General features: G+C 40.1%; 1 protein-coding gene across 3 annotated transcripts in view; it reads left to right on the top strand.

The window, feature by feature from the left end:
• The window catches only part of WDR11 (WD repeat domain 11), a 58,711-nt gene extending 36,588 nt beyond the window's left edge, over positions 1–22,123 (top strand). For 2 of the 3 annotated variants that reach the window (XM_083506107.1, XM_083506108.1), the window contains exons 18-29: positions 132–246; positions 1,962–2,133; positions 3,656–3,764; positions 5,032–5,094; positions 6,382–6,447; positions 7,997–8,174; positions 8,797–8,892; positions 9,106–9,271; positions 10,092–10,189; positions 11,168–11,313; positions 12,295–12,374; positions 12,800–15,033. In XM_083506107.1, coding sequence (XP_083362233.1) covers positions 132–246; positions 1,962–2,133; positions 3,656–3,764; positions 5,032–5,094; positions 6,382–6,447; positions 7,997–8,174; positions 8,797–8,892; positions 9,106–9,271; positions 10,092–10,189; positions 11,168–11,313; positions 12,295–12,374; positions 12,800–12,948 — 1,438 coding nt within the window. In that variant the 3' untranslated portion in view covers positions 12,949–15,033. Of the gene's footprint in view, positions 1–131; positions 247–1,961; positions 2,134–3,655; positions 3,765–5,031; positions 5,095–6,381; positions 6,448–7,996; positions 8,175–8,796; positions 8,893–9,105; positions 9,497–10,091; positions 10,190–11,167; positions 11,314–12,294; positions 12,375–12,799; positions 15,034–18,785 lie in introns of those variants that run through there. The other variant, XR_014526887.1, reaches the window with a different exon arrangement.
• Positions 22,124–23,798: the final 1,675 nt, after the last annotated feature.

The following is a 23,798-nucleotide window of genomic DNA, read 5'->3' as shown; positions in this document are numbered from 1 at the left end:
CAGGTTCTCCTTATGATTCCATTTAGATGGAATACTTCCATTTAGATGGTCTCAGAAGTTTAGTTCTTCAGTCTGTCCTGGTAAACTCAAGGGGAAAATGTACTATTTGTGTCCTACCTTTTCCTTTCCAGAGGCATACCCACACACCGAGGCTGGGTGAGGAAGATACGCTTCGCCCCTGGTAAAGGAAACCAAAAGCTAATAGCAATGTACAATGATGGAGCTGAAGTTTGGGACACAAAGGAGGTCAGTACCAATTTTGCTTTACTTGTCTGAATTGGTTCTAAACTGCAAGCATAAAATGATGCTTACTTGTGTCACAAAGGAGATTTAACTTTTCTTGGCTCTTTCAAACTGCTACCAGCTGCTTAGTCGGTTTTGCCTAGATTTTTCAGCCATTAAAGTGTTGCTAAACTAATTGGGTGAAATCCAACATCCGTCATACGCCAAGCAGAGCCACTGAAATCAATGGACTTGAGTAATTGTTTTATTGTGTTTATTATTTATCACAAATGCATTTGCTGCCCTGGGCTCCTTTGTGAAAAAGGAGATATATACAGTGGTGCCTTGCAAGACGAAATTAATTCGTTCCGTGAGTTTTGTCGTCTTGCGATTTTTTTCGTCTTGCGAAGCACGGTGTCGGGAAAGTTTTGGAAAAGCTTCAAAAATCACCAAAGTCTTTAAAAACCTCAAAAAAGGCCACCACACCGCGTTCTATGAGTTGCTCCTCGAAGTCAAGTCACAACTGTATTAACGGTGTTAAGAAAAAGGAAACAAACTTGCAAGACGTTTCCGTCTTGCGAAGCAAGCCCATAGGGAAAATCGTCTTGCGAAGCAGCTCAAAAAACAAAAAACCCTTTCGTCTTGCGAGTTTTTTGTCTTGCGAGGCATTCGTCTTGCGAGGCACTACTGTAAATCATTCCATCAATTTCAGTGTATTTAATTTGTCTGATTTTCAGACCAGAGGCTCTTGGAAGTTAAATACCGTATTTTTCGCCCTATAGGACGCACTTTCCCCCCTCCAAAAATGAAGGGGAAATGTGTGTGTGTCCTATGGGGCGAATGCAGGCTTTCGCTGAAGCTTGGAGAACGAGAGGCGTCGGTGCGCACCGACCCCTCTCGCTCTCCAGGCTTCAGGAAGGTGTCCGCAAGGCTTTGCAGGCTGCAGCATGGAGCATGGGGCACCCTCTGGAGGACCCCCCGTGCTTCGCGCAGGTGTCCGCAAGCCTTGCGCGCCCGGCGGGAGTTCCCGTGGGCTCGCAAGGCTTGCAGGTGGCAGCCTGTTCTGGGGTCGGGGGAAGCTCGGGCTTCCCCCGCCCCAACCCCGTGGCTGGGGGGGGGGATATATATTTTTTATTCATTCCCCCCCCCCCAAATGAGGTGCGTCCTATGGGCCAGTGCGCCCTATAGGGCTAAAAAAATGGTACATTCCACGTAGAAATACAACCAAGCATCACAACGACAGTTATTGAATGATGGCTTGCCCTTGTTTTTCAATACTAGAGTTTTGCTTAACAGGCATTGTGCCCAGTTCAGACACATCACTACCAACCTGACTAGATTTAATTGAATAGAGAAGCTTCAAATTCAACCACAAGGGTGGAAGGGAGAACCAAGTATATGTGTGGTGTTAAATTTAATTTTTTTAGATGTTTATAAAACAAAAGGAACCCAGTAATATTTGCAATAAGGACTGACAGTAGTAAAGTGGAAAATATTTAAAACATTTATGAAGTATTCACATTTTGTAGACTGTCACAGTAATGCTGCCACATATTAGCTGGCAGGCTTTTACATTTTAAATTTTGTTTTATATAATTGACTCTAAAGGACAGCCTTTCTCCCTTGCCTGATTATATTGCTGAGACTCATGGAAACAAAACATAATTTCACTGTGTCTGTACATGGAAAGGGAGACCACTTCGTGTTCTAAAGCTAAAATATGTTGCATTTTTTTTCAGGTGCAGATGGTGAACAGCTTAAGAACTGGAAGAAATGTCAATTTTAGAGTACTTGATGTTGACTGGTGTACCTCTGACAAAGTGATCTTGGCATCAGATGATGGCTGCATCAGAGTGCTAGAGATGACAATGAAATCAGCATGTTTTAGAATGGATGAGCAAGAGCTAACAGGTATGGACAAAGGCCAAGCAAATGAAGCTCAGTTCTTTATTAGATTGCATTCATTTGGCACATGAAGTGATCGACAGAGGAGTGTTCCCTGTTCAAATAGTCAGAGGATGAGATAGATGCATATATATTTTTACCAGGATTGTGGAGTCAGAAGAACTGAAATGTTCTTGATTTCAGCCAGGAAGCTACCACTAGCAGTTTTCCTGCCAGTGGTAGCAGCAAAGGCTCCAAAACTGAGTGTTCACAAGAATATTAATGTTACAATATATCTGCCTTAAATGATTACTGTACTTCATAACAGCACTTCAGAATGAAATGAAGAATGTTTCTTTGTTGACTATGTATTCTACCTTTTAAAATTATCATTAAAAAATAATTGGCCCATTCTGAGGTCCTTTCTCTGGTTTACTATCGAAAAGGCCAGAATCCCGCCAGCGTGTGCTTTGAAATCTGTCTGATTTACTTGTTTAGAAATTGCACTGTACAAGAGTTTACAGGGCACTTTCCTAAAGATACTTATACAAAGATGTGTATGCAAGCTCCATGTTTAAAATAAATTGCCATCTTCTATTCAGCAGATTCAAGAGGTATTTCAGTCTATATTTTTTGAAGAATTATACTTCTTGTTGGAGCACATCATTAATTCTCTTTGCAGTGTAAAATAATGATGCTTCCCGTGTTCTGCTATTTTATTAGATTGCCAGTGTGATTTTTAATAATAATAATAATAATAATAATAATAATAATATCTATTACTATTCACGGTCTTGCATTTTGAGTCAGATTCAGATTTTCTGTTGTATATTTACTATCAGATATCCCCTGGAAACACAGACAATTCTGTGACATAGCTTGTGCTGTTTCTGCAGAATGCATCTTTCCCCTCCTTCCTTTTCATGAGCCACTTTATAATTCCTCTAGTGCTATCTAACTATAAGTATATCCACTTGGTTTTTATTATCATCACTGCTCAGATCTTTATTTAAATTGTGGTTAATGCCCTAGAACCAGAGCAGCAGAACTATATGATTCCAAGGAAAAATTACACTTTGGAGCGCTTATGTACTACTGAGAAATAATCTGCCTCAAATCTGTGCTGGACTTTGTTAAGCCATGCCCCTAAACTATGCATTTACTTCTTTAACAAAAATTTGATGGAGGAGATCCAAACCAGTTACCTTTTCAGATCAGTTTTTGAAACCCAGACTGCAGTATGCCTGCAAGCCAAATATTTCAAGTGAAGCTAAGCACTGACAACCGCGAACAAAAGAGAAAACCAGTCTCTTAACCCTTGGTCATGATTCCCAGGGTATGCACTCAAAATCACACCTGTCCATATTATGGTCTGTGCAATGGCAACAATTCTGGGGACTGCAGTTCTTTCTGGAACACTGTAAAGAAAACAAGCCTTCTCATACTCCATTGCAGATGCACTGTAAGCAAGCACAGATCCCAAGTTCTTTAATATCAGATTGACTAACAACAGATTTTCTTTCTTTTTTCTCCCTTTTTTTGTTTCTAGAACCTGTGTGGTGCCCATATCTACTTGTTCCAAGAGCTTCCTTGGCATTGAAAGCATTTTTGCTACACCAACCGTGGAACAATAAATACTCTCTTGATATTTCACATATGTAAGTCTAATATATATTATTATATTGAAACACCTGCATTTTATAAAATGGAAACGTGCCCACTAACTGTTTAGGGGTATGTGGGTGGGTAATAAAACCCAACTACTTTCCATTTAAATACTTGAATTTTACCCATCTAGAAGTGATAGTTAAACATCATTTTAGTGTATCCATCCATGGGCAAAGTATATTCTCTCCTGTTCATGCATGAATAATCCACTGGTTCCTTGAATACATTCACATATAGAGCTTCAATGTATTGAAGTACAAATAAATGCAATTTGGTTCGATTTGGAATAGCCCTAAGAAGTGCTAATGACTGCAGAGTTGGGATTTCTGAGCATCCATTTATCCCTTTACATGAGTAGAGCACTCATAACATTGCACTAAATGGGAAAACCATTCCATTCACTGGAGTCCTTGGTTGACAGATATGGATGTTTTCAGAGAAGGTGACTCACAGTCCGGACTTGAAATGGAGAAAAGTGCCCAGAGTGACTCTGGGACATCTTGTCAGCATCTAAACACTGATCCAGACCGGAGAGAAACCCACTTATTTCAACTTCGATTGCTCTTGATTATTTTTGATTTGATTATTTAATTTCTATACCGCTTAATATATTAAAATATATCTAAGTAGTATACAAAACACTGAAGAAACAACTTAAACAAAATATTACAAAAATCCATGGTTCCATATAAACATGTTACATTAATACAAAGTAATATACCGTATTTTTTGCTCTATAAGACGCACCAGACCACAAGACGTACCTAGTTTTTAGAGGAGGAAAACAAGAAAAAAATATTCTGAATCTCAGAAGCCAGTGAAAGCAGCAATCCCTCTTGCTGTTCTGGCTTCTGGGATAGCTGCGCAGCCTGCATTCGCTCCATAAGACGCGCACACATTTCCCCTTACTTTTTAGGAGGGAAAAATGAGTCTTATAGAGCAAAAAAATACGGTATATAAATCAATATCAATTCATTTTCCTTCTGACACACCCTCCCTCTGCGTTCTCACCCAGCATCCAAACAAACTTGGCTCACCCAGAAAAGTTTCACAACGAGAGGAGTTCCTAGAAACAACAGACAGCACTCTAGTTTCTCACTCTAGACCATGCTTTTTTCTTCCTTTGGCTCTTCTGAACTGTGAGCACGGTGCAGGATGTGCAGGCTTCTGCAGCATGTGCCATGCTCTTCATCAGATTGGGATGTTTCATCTGAGACTGTAGATATTTGTCTATTAAATCAAATGTTTGCTTTGCAGAAATTATCCAGAGAATGAAAATGTTAAAAATCTGCTACAGGAACAGTTGAACTCACTGTCAAAGTAAGCATATTTCAGTTTGTGTTATGCTACTAAAATGCATTAACATCGTTTTCTTTTGAGTTCTCCTGTTTCTCTCTGATATGCCTCTTGAGAGATATTAATGTGGCAGTAATCTTTAAGTTCATATTTCTTATCAGATCTAGTCATACTGTTAACTTCAAACCTATATAGACTGAAATCCTATACATGCTAGCCTCAGAATAACTACCATTCAATTTAATGGAGTTTCTTCTGAGTAGTGTATAAGACTGCATGGTAGACAAGGAAACTTTTAGAACAGTTTTATATTTTTACTTTTTGTGTTAGTACCGCTACTGGCAGTCATATTGATCTGGAAGCCAAATTAATGTTACGGATTGACAAAATAGTTTAGTGTGATGCAGAATCCGTGCTGGCACATACTACATGCACTTAAATACAGTTTTAATCCATGACTCAGCTTTATCACGTCCAAAATTTGCCATACGTTTCAAGCTTACTTTTTCTTTAAAAATCCGTAACATCCCCTTAATAATAAATGTTTCTGCAAAATACTGGAGGGGCTATGGGAACATATTTTCATATATGCCAAGAATATAGTACCATTAATGGGTTCTGGCGGCAAACCATTGATGAAATTATGCCCTAGAATTTTGTACTTGTAGCTTAATCAGCAGTGTAATGTCTTTTTAGACAGCCATCCTTTTGTCTTGCTAGCAGCAATACTAGAAATAGCATACCAGCAGGAGAATCTCATTGGGATTCTAATGCAGTAAAACACTGATATTGACAAGCATACAAACAGCTCCATACTTCTAATTGAATGGCTATGAGTCACTAATTAAAGAGTACAAATTATCTGATTTGTAAATGAGTCATTGGTTGAATGGTTTTGTAAAAGATGGATGTCATTTTGTATAAATAAATCCTGTAATAGTGATATACTGACTCTATATGAACACAGAAAGCTGCCTTATACAGAGTCAGATTATCGTTCCCCCTAGTTCCATATTGCCTACACTGACTGGCAGCAGCTCTCCAGGATTTTAGATAGGAGTTTTTTCCAATCCTACCTAGAGATACCAGGGATTGAACCTGGGACTTTTTGCATACAAAGCTCCCTGTCAAGTTTCAGTGGTTATAATATGTATGTTAACCTTTTTCCGTTTTATAAAAATGTGTGGAAAATTGTTTCCTTTAAAGTAAAAACAACCACCACCTGCAGTATCTAGGTTGATGCACATAATGTGTCTGAATGTGTTTCATAGCAAGATATGAAAATATAAACTATAAATTATCTTTTCTTAGTGACATCAGAAAACTTTTGCTTGATCCAGAGTTCACCCTCTTGCAACGATGTCTATTGGTTTCAAGGTAACAGAGAACTTAAGTCAAAAACACAATCCCTGTTTTGCAAGTAATTTGTCTGTAGTCCTTAGCCTGGTGATCGGTATTTTTGTTTAAAACCAATAGGGCTATTAGAGCATGCTTTCTGTAACTGAATAAGCATCCCGGTATAAATGATAGGTGCAAAGGGTTATGTTTCTAATAAAAAAATCATTTGAAGTATTTGATGGTGTTATTTATAAAGTTGTGTACAGTAAAAGCCTTTCAGTCTTTAACTACCTGTCAAATAACCTTTAATCCTTCTTGTGTGACTGCATATATTTACTTGTGCAAGATACATTGTCTGGAAAGCATACATCAATGTTTGGGACTTGCCATGTCAGAATGCTGGTATGAGATTGTGTGGCTGAACATTCTTGCCTGTAGAAAACCAGCATGTTAATTTAATTTTCTGTACATGTGGGGAAATAGTAGAAAGGACCATCTGTAGTAGCCAAAGGAGGCTTGCCCATTCAAGCTAATAGGACACTGCTCCACATCAACCTCCACCTGCCCACCTTCCTATTTACAACCAGTCCAGGGAGAATCACTGCATGGTGTCCTTCTGGAACTCAGCAAGCAGGAAGCTGGAGGCGAGTAGAATTAGTTGGCTCCACCTATCATTGGTTCTGGCTCTAGTTACTGATGTACTCACTGTCTTCTGCCCTACTAGCTCCAGCGGGCACCAGCCACCACTGGTAGCATAATAATCCCAAGTGGGCTGTATTGCTGCTTTTTGTCATTACATAGCAATTAGCATAAGAAGAGCACTGCTAGATCAGACCAAAGTTATATCCAATTCATCATCCTGTTCTCACAGTGGCCAATTAGATGCCTATGGGAAGTCCACAAGCAGGACACGAGTGCAAAATAACCCTCCCCACTTCAGATCCCTAGCAGTTGGTATTTAGAGGCATAATCCCTTCGATACACCTATCCTAATTAGTAGACACTGATAGTCATATTCTCCCTGAATTTGCCTAATCTCCTTTTAAAGCTGTCCAAGTTAGTGGTCATTGCTTCTATGATATGCAGTAAATTTTACAGCTTGGATATGCACTGTGCGATGAAGTGCAAGCTTTTGTTTGTCCTGAATCTTCCAACATTCAGTTTCATTGTATGAGCCTTGGATAGGAAGGAAAACCTCTGTCTGCTTCTCTATACCATGATTTATTTTATACACACTTTACATGTTGTCGTTCTCAACTAAAAATCCTCACCATTGTGACCTTTCCTCATGGGGAAGATTGTACAGTGCAGAACTGTGTGGTGTAGCAGTTAAAGTATTGGACTAGTATCTGGGAGACCAGGTTTCAAATCCCCATTCAAGCCATGAAGCTCACCTTGGAGCAGCCATCACTCTCAGCCTAACCTACCTCCCAGGGCTGTGAGGATAAAATGGGGAGAAGTATGTACTCTGCTTTGAGTTACTTGGAGGAAAATGGGTTATATATGTGATAAATAAATTGCCTATTTTCTGCATTACTTCTTTGTGTTGCTGATGGTGAATATAATGACAGTCGTTTTATTTTGCCAGGCTGTATGGAGATGAATCTGAACTGCATTTCTGGACTGCTGCCGCCCATTATTTGCATACTTTTTCCCGGGGGAAACCATTAACTGTAAAAGCAGAAGACACACTGATTCCTCAAGGAAAATGGATCAGTCCCCTAGATATATGTTATGATATACTGTGTGAAAATTCCTATTTCCAGGTATTGCAAGATTTTAAAACTAAGTCAAATCTCTTTGACATAAAGGCTTTTCTCTTATTCAGAGCTTTTATATTTAAGAGCATATCTAATTGTTTTTGTTATTCATGCACCAAAATATTTAATTATGTGTTTTTTTAAAAGCAATTATACTGCTTGGTTATAATAAAATCTCTAAGTGGTTTACAAGGAATGTAAATAGATATACAGCACGGTTCAATGTTTGTTGCATTTAGAGAACATTGATCACTGATCACAGTAGAAATAGTATTTATTTTTTATTTTGCATTTATAGCTACATTGCCCCATAGCCTGTGGCCTGATTTATACCAATTCTGCTCTAAAGACTAGGTGAATTGCCATCAAGAGGTTCACTGGTCTTTGTTGTGAATTTGAGGAGCTTTCAGAAACAGTGGAGTTAACTCAAATATTCCTGTCTCCTATTGTGCAAATGGGTTAAATTTCCAATAACTTAACTTCAATGTCAGGCAAACCCACAGCCTATTGTCAATCATAGACCCAAAGTGATGCAACCTAAATACCTGGATTCATTGGTGGTGTTGTCTCATATGTCTTGTTGTCTGAAAAATCATTCTCACTTTCTTAATCACTTGATAATTTGCAGAAATTCCAGCTTGAAAGGGTCAATCTCCAAGAAGTTAAGAGATCAAATTACGACCACACCAAAAAATGCACTGACCAGCTGCTGCTTTTGGGCCAGGTTTGTGGCACCTACTTTAGACTTTCTACAGTTGTTCAGTTTATTAGCAGGCTATGAATAAATGAGCGAAACATTGACATTAGGCATCGCTACAATGTAATTTTTGTTTTCTTTTTTTAAAAAAGTTCTCCAACTTGTGTGGTGGGTTAGGTATTTCTGAGTGTAAAGGAACCATTGAAAGCTGCATAATGTTTTGTTTTCTCTCTTTCCTAGACTGACAGAGCTGTGCAGTTGCTTCTGGAGACAAGTTCCGAGAATCCCTATTACTACTGTGATTCCTTAAAGGCATGTCTGGTCACAACAGTCACTTCCTCAGGTCCTTCCCAAAGTACTATTAAATTGGTAGCGACCAACATGATTGCAAATGGAAAGCTGGCAGGTGAACTGTTTGTTCTGTTTCTTGAGCCCAAAATAATTACTGAACTGACTTAGGGGCCATGGGGGGAGAGGAGAGGGAGGGCAAGTTCCTTTGTGCAGCCAAAAGCAGCACTTAGTTGGATACCACTCCCAGTTTTGAGTGCCGCTAGACACTTGCAAAATTGCCTGCACCATATTTAGCTAGGATAAAGTTCAGCTGATTTTATGCTGTGCAGGGACTGCCTTCGTAGATAAAAACCGACGTATCTATACTTTTTTGTGCTAATGAAGCATTAAAAGAAGGGGGATAATAGAGTTAGGAAATCAGGCCTGAGTGCTTACTGGAAGGACAGATCCTGTAGCTGAGGCTCCGATACTTTGGCCACCTCATGAGAAGAGAAGACTCCCTGGAAAAGACCCTGATGTTGAGAAAGATGGAGGGCACAAGGAGAAGGGGACGACAGAGGATGAGATGGTTGGACAGTGTTCTCAAAGCTACCAGCATGAGTTTGACCAAACTGCGGGAGGCAGTGGAAGACAGGAGTGCCTGGCGTGCTCTGGTCCATGGGGTCACGAAGAGTTGGACATGACTAAACAACAACAATAGAGTTAGGTGCAAGCACGGCACTGCAACTGAATGGTTTCTTTGAGCTCTTGAAAAGTTTCTTTGGGCTCTTTTAAGTGTCTTTCTACAGGGTAGAAGTAAATGTTTGTAAGTAATGAAATTTGGGTCAGAGGAAAATTGGGCTGCTTGCACTCCAGGTAGAAATACTCACAATCTCTTTGATATTCTCCGTGTTTTTAAATTGTGATTTGTTAAGCTCAGACAACTTCTTTTTCAGAGGGGGTCCAGTTACTGTGTTTAATAGATAAAGCTGCTGATGCCTGTCGTTACCTGCAGACCTACGGTGAATGGAATCGAGCAGCATGGCTTGCAAAAGTAGGCCGTTTTTCTCAGTCTATCCTGTATGAGTTGCTCCTTGCTAATAAATGTTTAAAGCTGGCACACTCTTAGTTCACTCACAGGAGGGTGAGGGATTCACAGCTTCAGTGTTTTTAACTCTTGGAGGAGGTAAATTTCACACATGCACATTTTGATGACAGCCTGTTCAGGAAACATCACACTGAAGACTGTTCAGTTTTAGCAATACACATCAAAGAGAGTATTACAGACTTCTGAATGGAAGCAACCAACATTGGGATGGCAGGGGGAGGCTGTTAGCCAATTCCAAGGGAGAAGAGTTGTTTAACCAGAATCATTGCCTTTGGAATTGAGCTGTCTATGACAGCTGACGAGTTGTTTTCCCTCATAATACTGCCAGGTGAGTTCTGCCCATGTCTCCTGATTGGAAACTCACAGATCTCCAGAATTATTATTAATAATAATAATAATAATAATGCAGTTCAGGCCCAGCTTTTACTTCCAGGTTCTTACTTTTGCCTCCCCAGCTGGTCTTCCTTCACAGTCTCTTTCTGACCTTATGTTATTCTTTGCCTCCAGTTCCTATGGTCTCTCAAGCTCCCTTGTGCTCTTTATTGTGGTCAGGCATTTCCCTGACCTTGCCTCCTGTGATGATGTTATTGTTGCTTTCCGCTAGTCCACTTCCTATGGTTAACTGGAACCCTCTTGCTTTTGGGGAAATACATTTCCACTCAAGGTTCTTGGCAGGACCTGACCTTGGAATTTGTGGTGGGAACACTGGTGCTTTCTGCAGGATGTTCACCAAAACAATTGTGTGGATACAAATTTATAAGAATGCACTCCAGCCCCAAATGTTGTTTACCAAAAACCTTTTTTAAAGCTTCCATCCAAAGGACAAGCAATATAACTGGTATGCAGTATTATGTATATTTTTGTACCTTATTGCGCTGTTTCTTGGCTTCTAAGATGGCTTCAAATATTTCTAATCTGTCACAGGTTCGTCTGAATCCAGAGGAGTGTGCTGATGTGTTCAAGCGTTGGGTCGATCACCTTTGTTCTCCACAAATCAATCAGAAATCCAAGGCCATCCTTGTCCTCCTTTCCCTGGGTTGCTTTGTGAGAGTTGCAGAGATGTTGCACAGGTCAAATGAGGCATTTTTTCTTTGCTTTGCTTATTTGAAAATTTACTAGGCATTCTTCAATAGATGTATATACTCAGTGGCAGACGTAAAAATACTGCTGTTACAATTTTTGAAGTCAACAGCAGGACCATATATACAAACAGAGCAAAACCAAAAGTAGAAAAGACACACATCCAATTGAGAATTAAAACAGCAAGTATACCTAAAAGGCATATCTGAATAAGCAGAATAAGTTCAAATGCATGTGTTTTCTCTGAGAGAGAGCATCTTAATTTTTCAGTAAGTAATCTGATTGGGCTCCAATCCTGAACCCAGTTACCTGGGTGTGAGCTTCATTAAACTTCAGTAGACATTTATTGTATTGTGCTGCTGTTTGTGTTTTAGTCCGTTACAGCAAACACATTAAGTGTCCTTCGGTAGCCAGATACATTGTGGTATAAGCATTCATGGATTAGCTCACTTGAAGTGTCATTTTCAGTGGGTAGGTAATATAGAAGTGTGCAAGCACAGTTGCACACAAACATACAACGTAAGAGAACAATATAAACGCTGGGCAGAGGTCTATGGAACACAAACATTTTCATGGACTAGAGACCACTCCATCAAATGCTATGGGGAATCTTCAGCTTGCAGATAGATAGATACATGCACGCAAGAGACATAATTTCATGCAGTGGGCCTCAAAAGCGACAAAATGAGTAAACTACTATTTTTATCTCCTTGTTAATGTGTTTGAACTGTTATATTTCTTTAGTCAGTAGAGGCTAGAAAGTAGTACTTTTAGTTTTGGTGGTGCAAATGCACGTGCTGTATAAATTCTTGCTCAGAATTGGGGAGCTGAGCCTGTGACCCTTTCCAGGTTTTGCATTAGAGGCATTCCTGAGTACAGTCGCAAGCCTCTCAACATACTCTCATAGTGACAGAGAATGTTGTAGGCTGCCCTGCCATTAAGAATAAAAATCATCTATTCTCTTTCAACAGCATGAGGTATTTTGACAGGGCAGCCTTGTTTGTTGAAGCTTGTCTCAACTATGGCACAATTGAAGTCAACGAAGATGCAAATATCCTTTTTATCCAGTGACTGAATACAAGAAGTCTCTTAAATAGGATTGCTTTGGGGGTTCTGTACTGTGTAATGTGTGTTTCAACTGAATTACTCATTTTGAGAGAAGAAAAAAATATTCATTGTTGAGGGAAGGGATAACATTTTCCCCAAAATGATATGGAGGATCCAGGTGATTATAAGCAGAGAGTTCAGTGAAAAATAGCATAAGTAGTATTGGGCATTTTCATGTTCAAGAGCCAAGTATTCCTCTCAGATAGTGCTAGCTTATTTAATTTAATTTAATTTAATTTAAATTAATTTGCATCACTTTCTAGAGTCATTATGATGACTCTGTTTTGTGGGGGATGGGAGAGAAGAGGTCTGGTAGCTGGTTGTCTGTTTACTCACTTCACTCTGTGCATTCCTTAACCCACACTTTACAAAAACTCATCCATGCAATATTTGCAGACTATGCCAGAAGCCTGAAGACTCTGGGGTTTAAACAGGCTGCTACTTTATTTGCCTCAAAAGCGGGACCAGCTGGTAAAGATCTATTGAATGAACTTGAACAGCTGAAAGAAGAAGAATGACAGCTCTTAAGCGAACCACTAAAAACAGAGATTTCCCATCAGATGTAATCATCAGTGAAGTAACTCTTTTAAAAGACAATGAAGGGGGCTTCTTTTTGGTGAAAAATACAGTTTGGTCACAGTAGAAATTGGAAATGCTGAATGTCATGTGTGGGCAGAATTTTCTCCTAATTTGTAGAGATAATGAGTTAAGGAAAATGTCTGCATTTATCTTAAACCAAAATTTAAGTGCTCATAAGAGCTTTTAGCTACTTAAGGTAAAGAAATGATTCATCTTCTGGTGTTTTTGAATGAAAAGTACAGAGCCATTTTGCAACCCCCAAGCACCCATATCACATCTGACATTTCCAGCAGAATCTCTTGCAATGATGCAGATGATATTGGGACTCAGTCCTGCACTCTAGCATTCTCTGTGGCTTTGTGAAAAGGAACATACATCTCAGTTTGTACACTGCTTCACTCGTTCTGCTAAATATATCACTGCTCCAATTAACATCTAAGCAGCTTGCTCACTTGATACTGGAGATGACCTGGTATTTCATCTTAAAGTGAGCTTCTTCAAAAAGGGGGAGACTCTTTCACCCAAAAGCATGGGAGCTATGCAGTTCCCAGAGCTTGTCTGACCAGTCTTCCTTACCAGTTGAGCTTGGACAGGATTCCCTTTTAAAGCATGATCTCTGTGTCTGTCTTCCTTCACCCCCTCCCCAAGCCCACGTGACTAGTAAGCCCTGCTGTGGACTTGCTTGCAGCCACTTGGATGAGAAAATGTGTGATGGGATCCTGCCTGAGCTTTAGCACCTTGTTGGGATGCTTCCCAAGCATTGTCAGACGAGCTCTGGAATTTCCCAAGTTCTTGCTGTGAAGGAGTTTGGAGGCCTTCAGAGCCAGCGTTTGATACGCTTCCTGCTTGTGTCAAGGAGCCAGGCAAGAGACATAGATGAAATTTCAAGTGGACTTGAATAAAAAACATATGAACTCTGCTGGATCAGACCAAAGACCTACCATCTAGCCCAGCATCCTGTTTTCCACAGTGGTCAACCAGATGGCTATGGGAAGCCCACAAGCAGGGCATGAGTGCAAAAGTCCATTTAATGCTGGACGTTTATGCAGAAGTCCCCTCATGCTGCCTCCGATTCTGGAGGTTGTATATGGTTATTGTGACTACTGGTCATGATAGCTTTAACCTCCTTTTGCCCAATCCCCCTTTAAAGCTGCTCATTTTGCAAACAAAACTAAAAACGAGAGTATGCTCTCATGTACATTTTGCTGAGCTTTCTTGGCTATTTTAAATGAACCTATAACCCTAACCTATTTTAAATGAAACCAAGGTTAAACTTCTGCCAGTTGCGTAATACTGTTTTCCGTTTGGAATTGGGACAGGGGCCCTTTTTCAGAGCCCCATTTCCCTGTGGGGGCAGCCTTGTGGAGCCCAAGGCCATAGTAGGTGGAGCAACAGATAAAATGGAGGTATCTATGGGTTCTGTTTTTTTAAGTATGCATCTTCAATAGAAGGGAGCACACAAAAGTTTCCTCCTTTTTGGCTGATGATCTAATCTAATCTAATGGGTATACTGTGCATAAAATGTATAGCTGTAGTACAGTACCAAATTCCGTGATGCACTCACTCATTCTTAGAGCAGAAAAAGATGTTATCGCTTTGGGACAGCTTCTCCCTACATCATTCTTGATAGTAGGAGATAGTAGTAAATCATTCAGTGAGAGCAAATGTGTATTTCACAAGCAAGCACCCTAAGAGTGGGGATGGAGAGTCAGAAATGAACAAACGCATGTAGACTTCATAAAACTTGGGAGGAAGATTTCCTACCTACATGGGCTTCATAATAATAAAATATTAATGCAGAGTACAAGAAAACAGGGGAAACACACACATTTGGTATTTGGTCATTTAAACTTGCCCATATTGTTTTGTTCATTGTGTTTATTATAAGGGTGTATTATCAGGACCTATTTGCATTCCATGATTTTATAATTTCACTTACGATTTGCACTTAGAAATGGGTTCTAGGTCCTCAAACACAACTTTGTTTGCCAGTTTAAATAAATCAGTTAATTGTGCAATACTGATGGATTGATGTGAAACCAATGTTTTTGCTTTGGAGCTCAGCAACCACGCATTGCCTTTAACAGCTAATGTCACTTTGGCACAGCAAAGGGAGAAATGAAATATCTTATCAAAGGAAGAACAACAAAATGACCCCTTTTCAAGTTCTCATGAGAGAAATGCTCATGTTGGTTGGATTTCCGACTTCTCTGGGAACTGGATAATTGGTTTCTGGCAATATGTAATGTGCACTGAACTGTGGATTCATTTAACTGTGTTTTGAATGTCTCCTTTGGCTCCTTTTCATACAGATTGCTTCATAGGATCAGTGCAGTAGAGGATCTTTTGATGCTGCCTCTTTCATCAGGTTGTGATTTCGAAATCGTTAGAATTTTAGACTGAGAATAGTCTTACTCAGATCCTCAGACTTCTTGAAACACAGGGAGTCTTTGCATTAGTTGAAAGGCTATTGTGGTTAACAAGACTGTTTGAGTGGCCTGCCTTCTGTGCTAGTGCTAAACAGTAGTGCTAGTCACTTGAAGACATCCTAAAACATTCCTAGGTACCATGGCTAAGTAGAGATCTGTTCAAAACCCATTTATGATGTCTGGAAGCATTTCTATCTGCAGAATAGTCATAAGCTGGAGAAATGTATGAAGATGCTTGCTTACGAATGTTCTCAGCCGGCAAGACCTATTCCGTTCATTTAGCTGGCAGGAATTGTAAAAGTCTGGGTTGAGGGATATCACTAATTTCAATTGAAGCATCAGATCTGTGGGCATATCTTTCTACGTGCATGAAAATGCTGCATCCATTGAAATTAACAGGGCAGCTCACAGGAGAAATACCTCTATCAGAAAAACACAGATCTAGGATGTGATGACTGCATGATCGTATCTTTAATTCTTTGGTTCACAGTGGCATCTATTTTTTTGTATAGCAGGCCAAGTTATCTCTTAGAAATACTGGCTGGGGGAAAACATGATTATATGTGATTTGCGCTCATGAAAGCTGGTCAATTCAAAATAGTGCTTGTTAAGTGAATAATGTTCAGAAAACTGATTATCTTGATTTTGATAATTTGCTCATTTGTTAGCGGTTTGTCAATATTCACAATTTCTGTAGTGTAGTTTTTCCATATATCTTCTAGTTTCTTAAATTTCCTTTCCCTTTGTTTTCTCCTCCTTATGAAAGACATGTCTCTGTTTTTATGAAGCCGTTAAGAAACCCTTTTTAATTCAATTGACACACAATTACTTAAAGTTGCTCAGTAGTCTCCAAATCTGTGGACGTATTATTTTAATCTAAGCCAAGAAAACATTGCTGGTGGCAAACCTATTCACAGTGGAATTTGTTATATGGCATTTATGATAAGCAAAACTGATGCCATTGCTTATATACCGTATTTTTTGCCCTATAGGACGCACTTTCCCCTCCAAAAATGAAGGAGAAATGTGTGTGCGTCCTATGGGGTGAATGCAGGCTCTCGCTCTCCAGGCTTCGCGCACCTCTCCGCAAGCAGCGGGAGCCCGGCGCTGGGCTCCCGCTGCTTGTGGAGAGTTGCCTGCATGCTGAAGCCTGCGCGCGCTGAGCTCAGCGCGTCCAGGCTTCATGGATCTCTCCGCATGCAGCGGGAGCACTCCCACGGCTTGCAGAGAGCTGCCTATTTGGGGGCTGGGGTCGGAGGAAGCTCGAGCTTCCCCTGCCCCAGTCCCGCGCCTGGGGAAAAAATAATTTCCCCCCCTTTATTTCCCCCCCAAAAAAACTAGGTGCGCCTTATGGGATGGTGCGTCCTATAGGGCGAAAAATACGGTACATGGAAAACTGTAAATTATAATGTCTTGAACTGTTCTCAAGACATTTTCCTCAACACATTTCACTTGTCACAATATGCATTCCTTTTAGACAATACAGGAAGTGTGCAACTCCTGCCAACTCACTTTGGGAACACCTTGTGGGGCTTTGTGTGGGGTTTTTTAAAGTGTGCTACTGTCACATCACTGCATTCAGTGTCCCCCTTGCAAGCTGTAGACAATGACTTGAAGTAGAAGACAGGGAGGAGGTGCTAAACATGATATTGCATTGAAAGTCAACACAGCAATGTCCTGGTCCATTGGTAAAGAGAGAATATGTAATAACTTGGCCTTGGGGAAATTCACAACAAAACTGGCTTGAGGCTTTAACTTTTAGGCTAAGCCACATAACATACTGTCTGCCATGGTCTCGGTAGGCTCCATCATTAAGACATGTATAGCGGCAGCAGTCGTTTTGTAAAAACAAGACTGTGCATTTGCCACTCTAGAATTTCACATAGTGATAGTTAACATTTTTAAAATCAGTACCATCATGTTTGGAAATCGTTGATGTTGAGAGAAGCCTTACACTGGGGTTAATGTGCTTCACAGCATGATCTGGTGCATGTTTACTCAGATGTAAGCCCCACTGTGTTCAGCTGGGTCTACTCCTAACTAAATATGCACAGCATTACAGCCTTAAAGTTTGTATATTTTGCACAATATGAAGTGCCCCATTGATTCCTTGTACAAAGATGGAACAAATCATTGTAAAATGCTTTTTGTTGTTAAGTCATGGAAAAGTTACTAAAATTTACTTTCAAAAACAGTTAAGTGTGTTGTAATGTAATCCTAGAAATTGTAGATGTACGCTGATATTGTACAGATGTACTTAGTGAAAGTGTCATTCACGTAACTGTGGCATAAGCTTTTGTGTGTGATATCTGTTTTCGTCTATCCGTAAGCCATTGGCTGAGTTGCCGTGGTATCACAGATGCAAGAAACTGTCAACACTGTGTTGACAAGCAATGTTCTTCCTCAAAGAAAGAGATCTGTTTGGGAGAAAGCTAGGAACAGAAGCAAGTAGGGAAGCTTTAGAACTGGAAAGTGCACAAACTACTTAAACCATAAGAATCAATTGGAAATTTTCTCCCTTCTATAATGGCTACATTGAACTCTCCTGCTGCCCCTGGTGGTGTGTAAAAGGTATAGCAGGTGGGGAAAATCATTATTAACAATTCAGTTGCCTGGCCACTAATCTATTCACTCACATGGAGCACATGAAAATGAGCTTTCATGTACTAAATACTTTTACACTTTCCTTTATGCCCAAACATATGCTGCCAACATGTAATAGCTCCCTTTTCTTCAAAATAAGTGGATAAAATTCATAACTGCAAGAGAGAGGGTTCTGTTGCTATGAAGTGTAAATAGAGATTCCTCTGAAGGCAGGCTTGTGACAGGTTAAGTCATTCTTTTCTATTTCAGTTAGGCTTCACCTTTGACAATGATCTATTGGTTCTGACAAGCTGCCATAAGATTACTCTTCCTCACTGCAGATCTTGGTGGGAGCAAGGTATGGGAGGAAATATGTATCCAGAGGAGGCTGAAATGTGGTCAGAAATATGAATGCTGCTTACAGTGGAGAGTACTGACCTTTCTCAGTTCTTACAGACTGCAGAGCTGTCTTGAGTAACCCATGATGGGTTGTGCTACAGTTAGACTGAATGAAATGGAATGGCCAGATACTAAATTGAAAAATTAAATACTTGCAAGGCTCAACTGACAGCAATAAAAAACCAGGCCTTTAGCATCATCAGCAACAGAGTCCTATGGAATGCTCTGCCAAGAGATTCAGCAGGCGCCTTCTGTTTCAATTGTAAACACATGCTGAAAATGTCTATGTCCAGGCTTATGTGGGCAATAGTTAATGGTCTCTAATTTTAATTTTTTACTTAAATACTTCGAGATTATAAACTTAGATTTTTATGATATAGTGACAGATTAATATTTCTATTAATGTAGAAATGTTGGGAACAGCAAAATGCGTAGCATGTTACTGAACATAATGGGACCTGGTGACAGCACTCACTTAAACCTTACAAATGAAACTCTGGTTCCCATTGTACTGAGATAATGAGACCTGTAAGAATACTTGCAGTCGGTACCCTTAGTAGGAATGATAAATGTCAGCTTTCATTTTAGAGGCCTCAGAGTGCATGGTGGAGAAGTGTAAGTCGTCCCCCCCCAAATTGGATTAATACGTAGCTGAGAGAAAAAGTTTCTAAAAGATGGGGGGGTGGCATTACACTCTTTCACTGTGGCAGAGGTGAGTCTCAGGATACTCTTTTTCTGACAGAGCTGTTGGACAGTGGAACGGACTCCCTCAGGAGGTGGAGAACTAAACTTATTAAAATAATAACCAGTTCTAAGTTGTTGTCTGGAACAAAAAAAGCAAGAGCGACTCAACTTTGGTTGATGAAATCCGAGCACTAGTGATGCAGAAAGAGCTGTTCTGGAAGAGCTGCCCCTCGTGTTTCCTCTGAATTATTTCCTACTACCAGTTTGTCTTCCATTCAGACCTCTCATTATCTCGTTATAGTCAAATTAATTGCAATGGGTGTTCTTAAACGTCGTTCCTACTTTGCAAAACCACAAGCATCCTTCTTAAGGAACAATCTAAGCCATTCATGACAACATCCAACAGGCATTTCATCAGCACAGCTCATTTTATCCTTTGTTTTGTTCTTTTCTTCTTTTTCTTTTCTTTTTTACATAGCCTTCCAGACTCAGAGGAAGTAATTTGCCAGATCAGTGTTCTTTTGCTCTTGTTTTCATGGCTATGCTCCCCCCGCCCACCTTTCCTTTCAGGCACTTCTTATCCCAAACATGAGACTTGGGCATAACAAACTTGCTCTTGTTTGACTCACTTAGACTGGGTTCCCTGACCTGGAACTTGGCCAAGGCAGACTACATAATGTAAAGATATGAACCCGCGAGGCATAAAACCCAGGAAGTGAGCTACAAAGGCCTCCAAAAATATAGTGGGTATACCTTACTAATTTGGCCTGCCACCCATTCTTCTCTCACACATCTTACGCTGTACAGCAGTAGATGCCCAAAGCCCCAGGCCAATGTATGCTGCGATCCACACCCAGAGCTGCTGCTGAAGGCAAGAACGTGTAAACAGAGCTGTGTCCCCATTCAAACAAATGGGAAAGCTTTTCTCATGAGGTAACTTAAGTATGTGTATCTTCAGGGACCCTGTGCCAATCAGGAATCCTTTGGCTATGGTGCCTGTGTGATTTCTGGTTTAGAGCTATCCTTTTTATTTTCGTTCGTTTCCTTCTAAGACCAAGTTGAGCACCACAAAATGCCCATTTTCGATTGCTTTTCTCCTGCACTTGGCAGAACCGTTCAAATCCACACCTCCTCTCCTCCTCTCCACCCTCAGTAAGGCAGCAATTGAGATGCTGCCTTTTCCAGTTAAGAAATCAATCCATAAATTATTCCTGTGTCTGGATAGCTTGATACACGTGTCACTCACTTCACTGGAATGCATTGTTCTGAGGCTGGAATTGTACGCTTGGTATGCTTGCTTCAGTTCCATAGAAGACTTTTGCTAAACAATAACTCTCCATGTGCAAGATTTAGAAATACCACAAAACCACATTTTTTCCTGCATAACTAATAGTCTGAATTCTTCTTTGTACATCACAGCCATGAAAGGGCTGCACAAGTAGAAAGGGTGGTGACTTATGCTGGCTTCCCCATGTTTAGGGGTAACTTAGTCAGCACCAAGTATCCCCCAAGCTGTGTACCTGCTCCTTCAGAGGGATTGTAAATCCCACAAAGAGCAGGCCACCTCCAATCCATCTGGTCTAGGGAACCACCCACTAACAGTGCTTAAGTCCTATCTAGATTGAGCTTCATTATATTGAATGTCATCCAGTCCATTACCGAGGCAAAACAATGATCCAGCTCTTTCACTTCCTGGGATAGAAGTTAAAACTTTTCTCTGATTCTCTTTTCTCTCTAAATGGCCTTGGCCCAGTATACCTGAAGGAGTGTCTCCACCCCCACTGTTCAGCCCGGACACTGAGGTCCAGCTCTGAGGGTCTGCTGGCGGTTCCCTCACTGCGAAAAGTGAGGTTACAGGGAACCAGGCAGAGGGCCTTCTTGGTAGTGGCGCCCGCCCTGTGGGACGCCCTCCCACCAGATGTCAAGGGAATAAACAACTATCTGACTTTTAGAAGATACCTGAAGGCAGCCCTGTTTAGGGAAGTTTATTATGTTTGATGTCGCTTTTTTATTAATATTCTGTTGTGAGCTGCCCAGAGTAGCTGGGGAAACCCAGCCAGATTGGCGGGGTATAAATAATAAATTATTATTATATTATTATTCTATGACCTTTGATGATTGCTTCCCTGTTTGGTTGTGCTTTTATTTTGTAGGTATGAATCGACTGTTTTAAGACAAAAATGAAGAAAACAATATAGCAATCTTGTTCCGATATTTTCTTACATTTGTGACCTGTCTTGTGCCCTACTTTGTAGCAGAAGAAATGTTATCCATAAAAGAAAGAAGTGTGTTACGTTATATTTTAGATTACATAATTATAATACCATTAGGAAAGATGGTACTGTTCCGTTACCGTCTGACATCTAGCACAATGTAGTCTGATCTTTGACTGACTCTTCTTTGGAATAAATGTGCATATGATATTTACTGTTCAAAATAGTTGCTTTCAATGAAATGGCCTAACCTGTAAACGATAACTATAGCTCCTTTAGTAAAGACAGTTACAGACATTCTTACATATTTAATCCAGCAGAGTGCAGCAGAGATCAGGGAATCATAATATGGAATACTTAATTCTATCCGGGAATAGTGATTGTTGTGGGGAACAGAAACAAGCTCAGTAGTTATTTTCATCTAAAAGTGTGCTTAATGATATGGCAGCCCCAATATTACAATTTAGCAGAATAGCAGCAGTGTTGTAGCTTTTTGTGGAAAAATTACTATTTAAAATTAGAATAATATTCATAGGGCAATTTGCATTTGGAAAAATTTAGTTTGCATCAGAAAAATTGCTGGTGCCCTAGAATAATTAATTAACTTAACTTGTTTGTTTGTCTTTGTATTTAGTAAACAAAGCTAAAATGTTTGAAATTGCCAATTTTGCCTAATATTGTGTTTGCAGTTGGAAACCATTCATTGATATTAAAGAACTTATGAAATCAGGAGGGAAATATTTTGAAAAATATAGCAGTAGAAAATGTTCTGCCTCCTATCACTTGATAAAATATTTTCTTGAAAATTCTGCTTTTGTGTTTAACTGTCTTAAAAGGTAAAAATCCTATTGCTCTGCCAAGAGAAAGCGGAGACTACTTTTTCTTAAAACTGTGGAAATAAATCAGAATGAAATGATTAAAGTAGTTTAATGTGAACTGATGGATTATTGGAGAACATTTGGTTTTCCATGAGACCTCAGTAACATCCTGTCAAAATTCTGAGGACAGAGGTGTTAAAAGCATAGCTGATGAAGGCATTTGACTCCAAAGTAGTCAAAAAACGGTGGTTTCTTGATTCCAAATTGAAAAGCAAACTACTTAAAAAATCATCTGACCTAGGCTTGAAGAACCTATCTAGAACTTGAAATGTGTGTTACTTAGATCAGTTTACATATCTTACTGACAGAAGAAAGGAGGGCATGAAAAATTTATGACAGGAAAGACTTGGCGTGTCAGAGTTTTGAAAGACACAGATCAACAAACTTGCTCGTACATGTTTGTGTGTTCTTTCCCCCTCTCAACTTCTGGTGAATTGTTGCTCCAGAGACTGATTTTACAGATTTAAACCTTTTCAATAAGCTATGACAAGGTAAGAGCCTAAGTGACCTCAGGTGAAAGAGACCGGTTACTGCTGGGAGATATATTTGTTCAATAAATCATCATTTCAACAGCCAGGTTTCTTTAACTTTGCCAGCCCTTACATCACCTGTTAAGAATGCTGCCTTAGGAGAAATTCAAAATGCTGGGGCTGTCCTTTTCTTCCTTTCCATTTCAGCATACAGTGTATTATTTAAGGCCTGGAGTAAGATTGTTCTGAAGCCATAACAGGATGCAGAGAAGCTCATTTAGGAGTGCTACTAGGCAGCAGCACCTTAAAGCATTCCACCGTAAAGTCATTAGGGGACCACATTTCACTTACAGTTTGCATTATGCTTCTCTCTGTGTGTCATTTGAGCTCTCTCTGTTTCTCTTAAACGAGAACCAACTGGGAGAAAGCCACATCATCAGGATGAAGAAGAAGAAAAAAATCTCCAATATTGCTTTGGAAATTTCACAATCAAAAGCACATTTTCGAAGCCCAGCCACTGACAGTGTGAACTAAAATAGGAAACATATGACATAGGGAACATGACAGCCGAAAAGAGAAAGTTGAACATTGTGACTATTTCATTATTTGTCTTCAAACAGTCTAGAGCAGTCTCCTCCAACAGAAGGCCCTTCAGATGATGTGGAGTACAACTCCCACCAACCCCAGCTAGCATGGCCACGGACAACCTAAGTTCAAATCCTCACTCACCCCGTATAGGCAGCTGATGGGAACTAAAGTTCAAAACAACTGAGGCCACCAGGTTGGGGAAGGCTGCTGCAGTTGCAATCTCTCTCTCTCTCTCTCTCTCTCTCTCTCTCTCTCTCTCTCTCTCTCACACACACACACACACACACACACACACTTCAGAAAACTGTCCTAGCACTGCTAATAACTTATTTTTAAAGATAATTTTGCCAATACATAAATCTAGTCGCTAACTAAAGACTGTGCCACCAGCTTTTTGCCAATGCATGCTTGTACACGAGGAGCCACGTACTGAGTGAGAGCTGAGGTAATGCACTCAATGTCTGCTGCAGCAGCAGGAGGACTGGGAAATCTTCCTTCCAATGGTTGCCATATATCCTCTCTTTCCAGGATGCATCATCTTTTTC

The sequence above is a fragment of the Podarcis liolepis genome (assembly GCF_965112155.1).
Source record: "Podarcis liolepis genome assembly, chromosome: 5".
Classification (NCBI taxonomy): Eukaryota; Metazoa; Chordata; class Lepidosauria; order Squamata; family Lacertidae; genus Podarcis; species Podarcis liolepis.
This window is presented reverse-complemented; position numbering and strand designations above follow the sequence as displayed.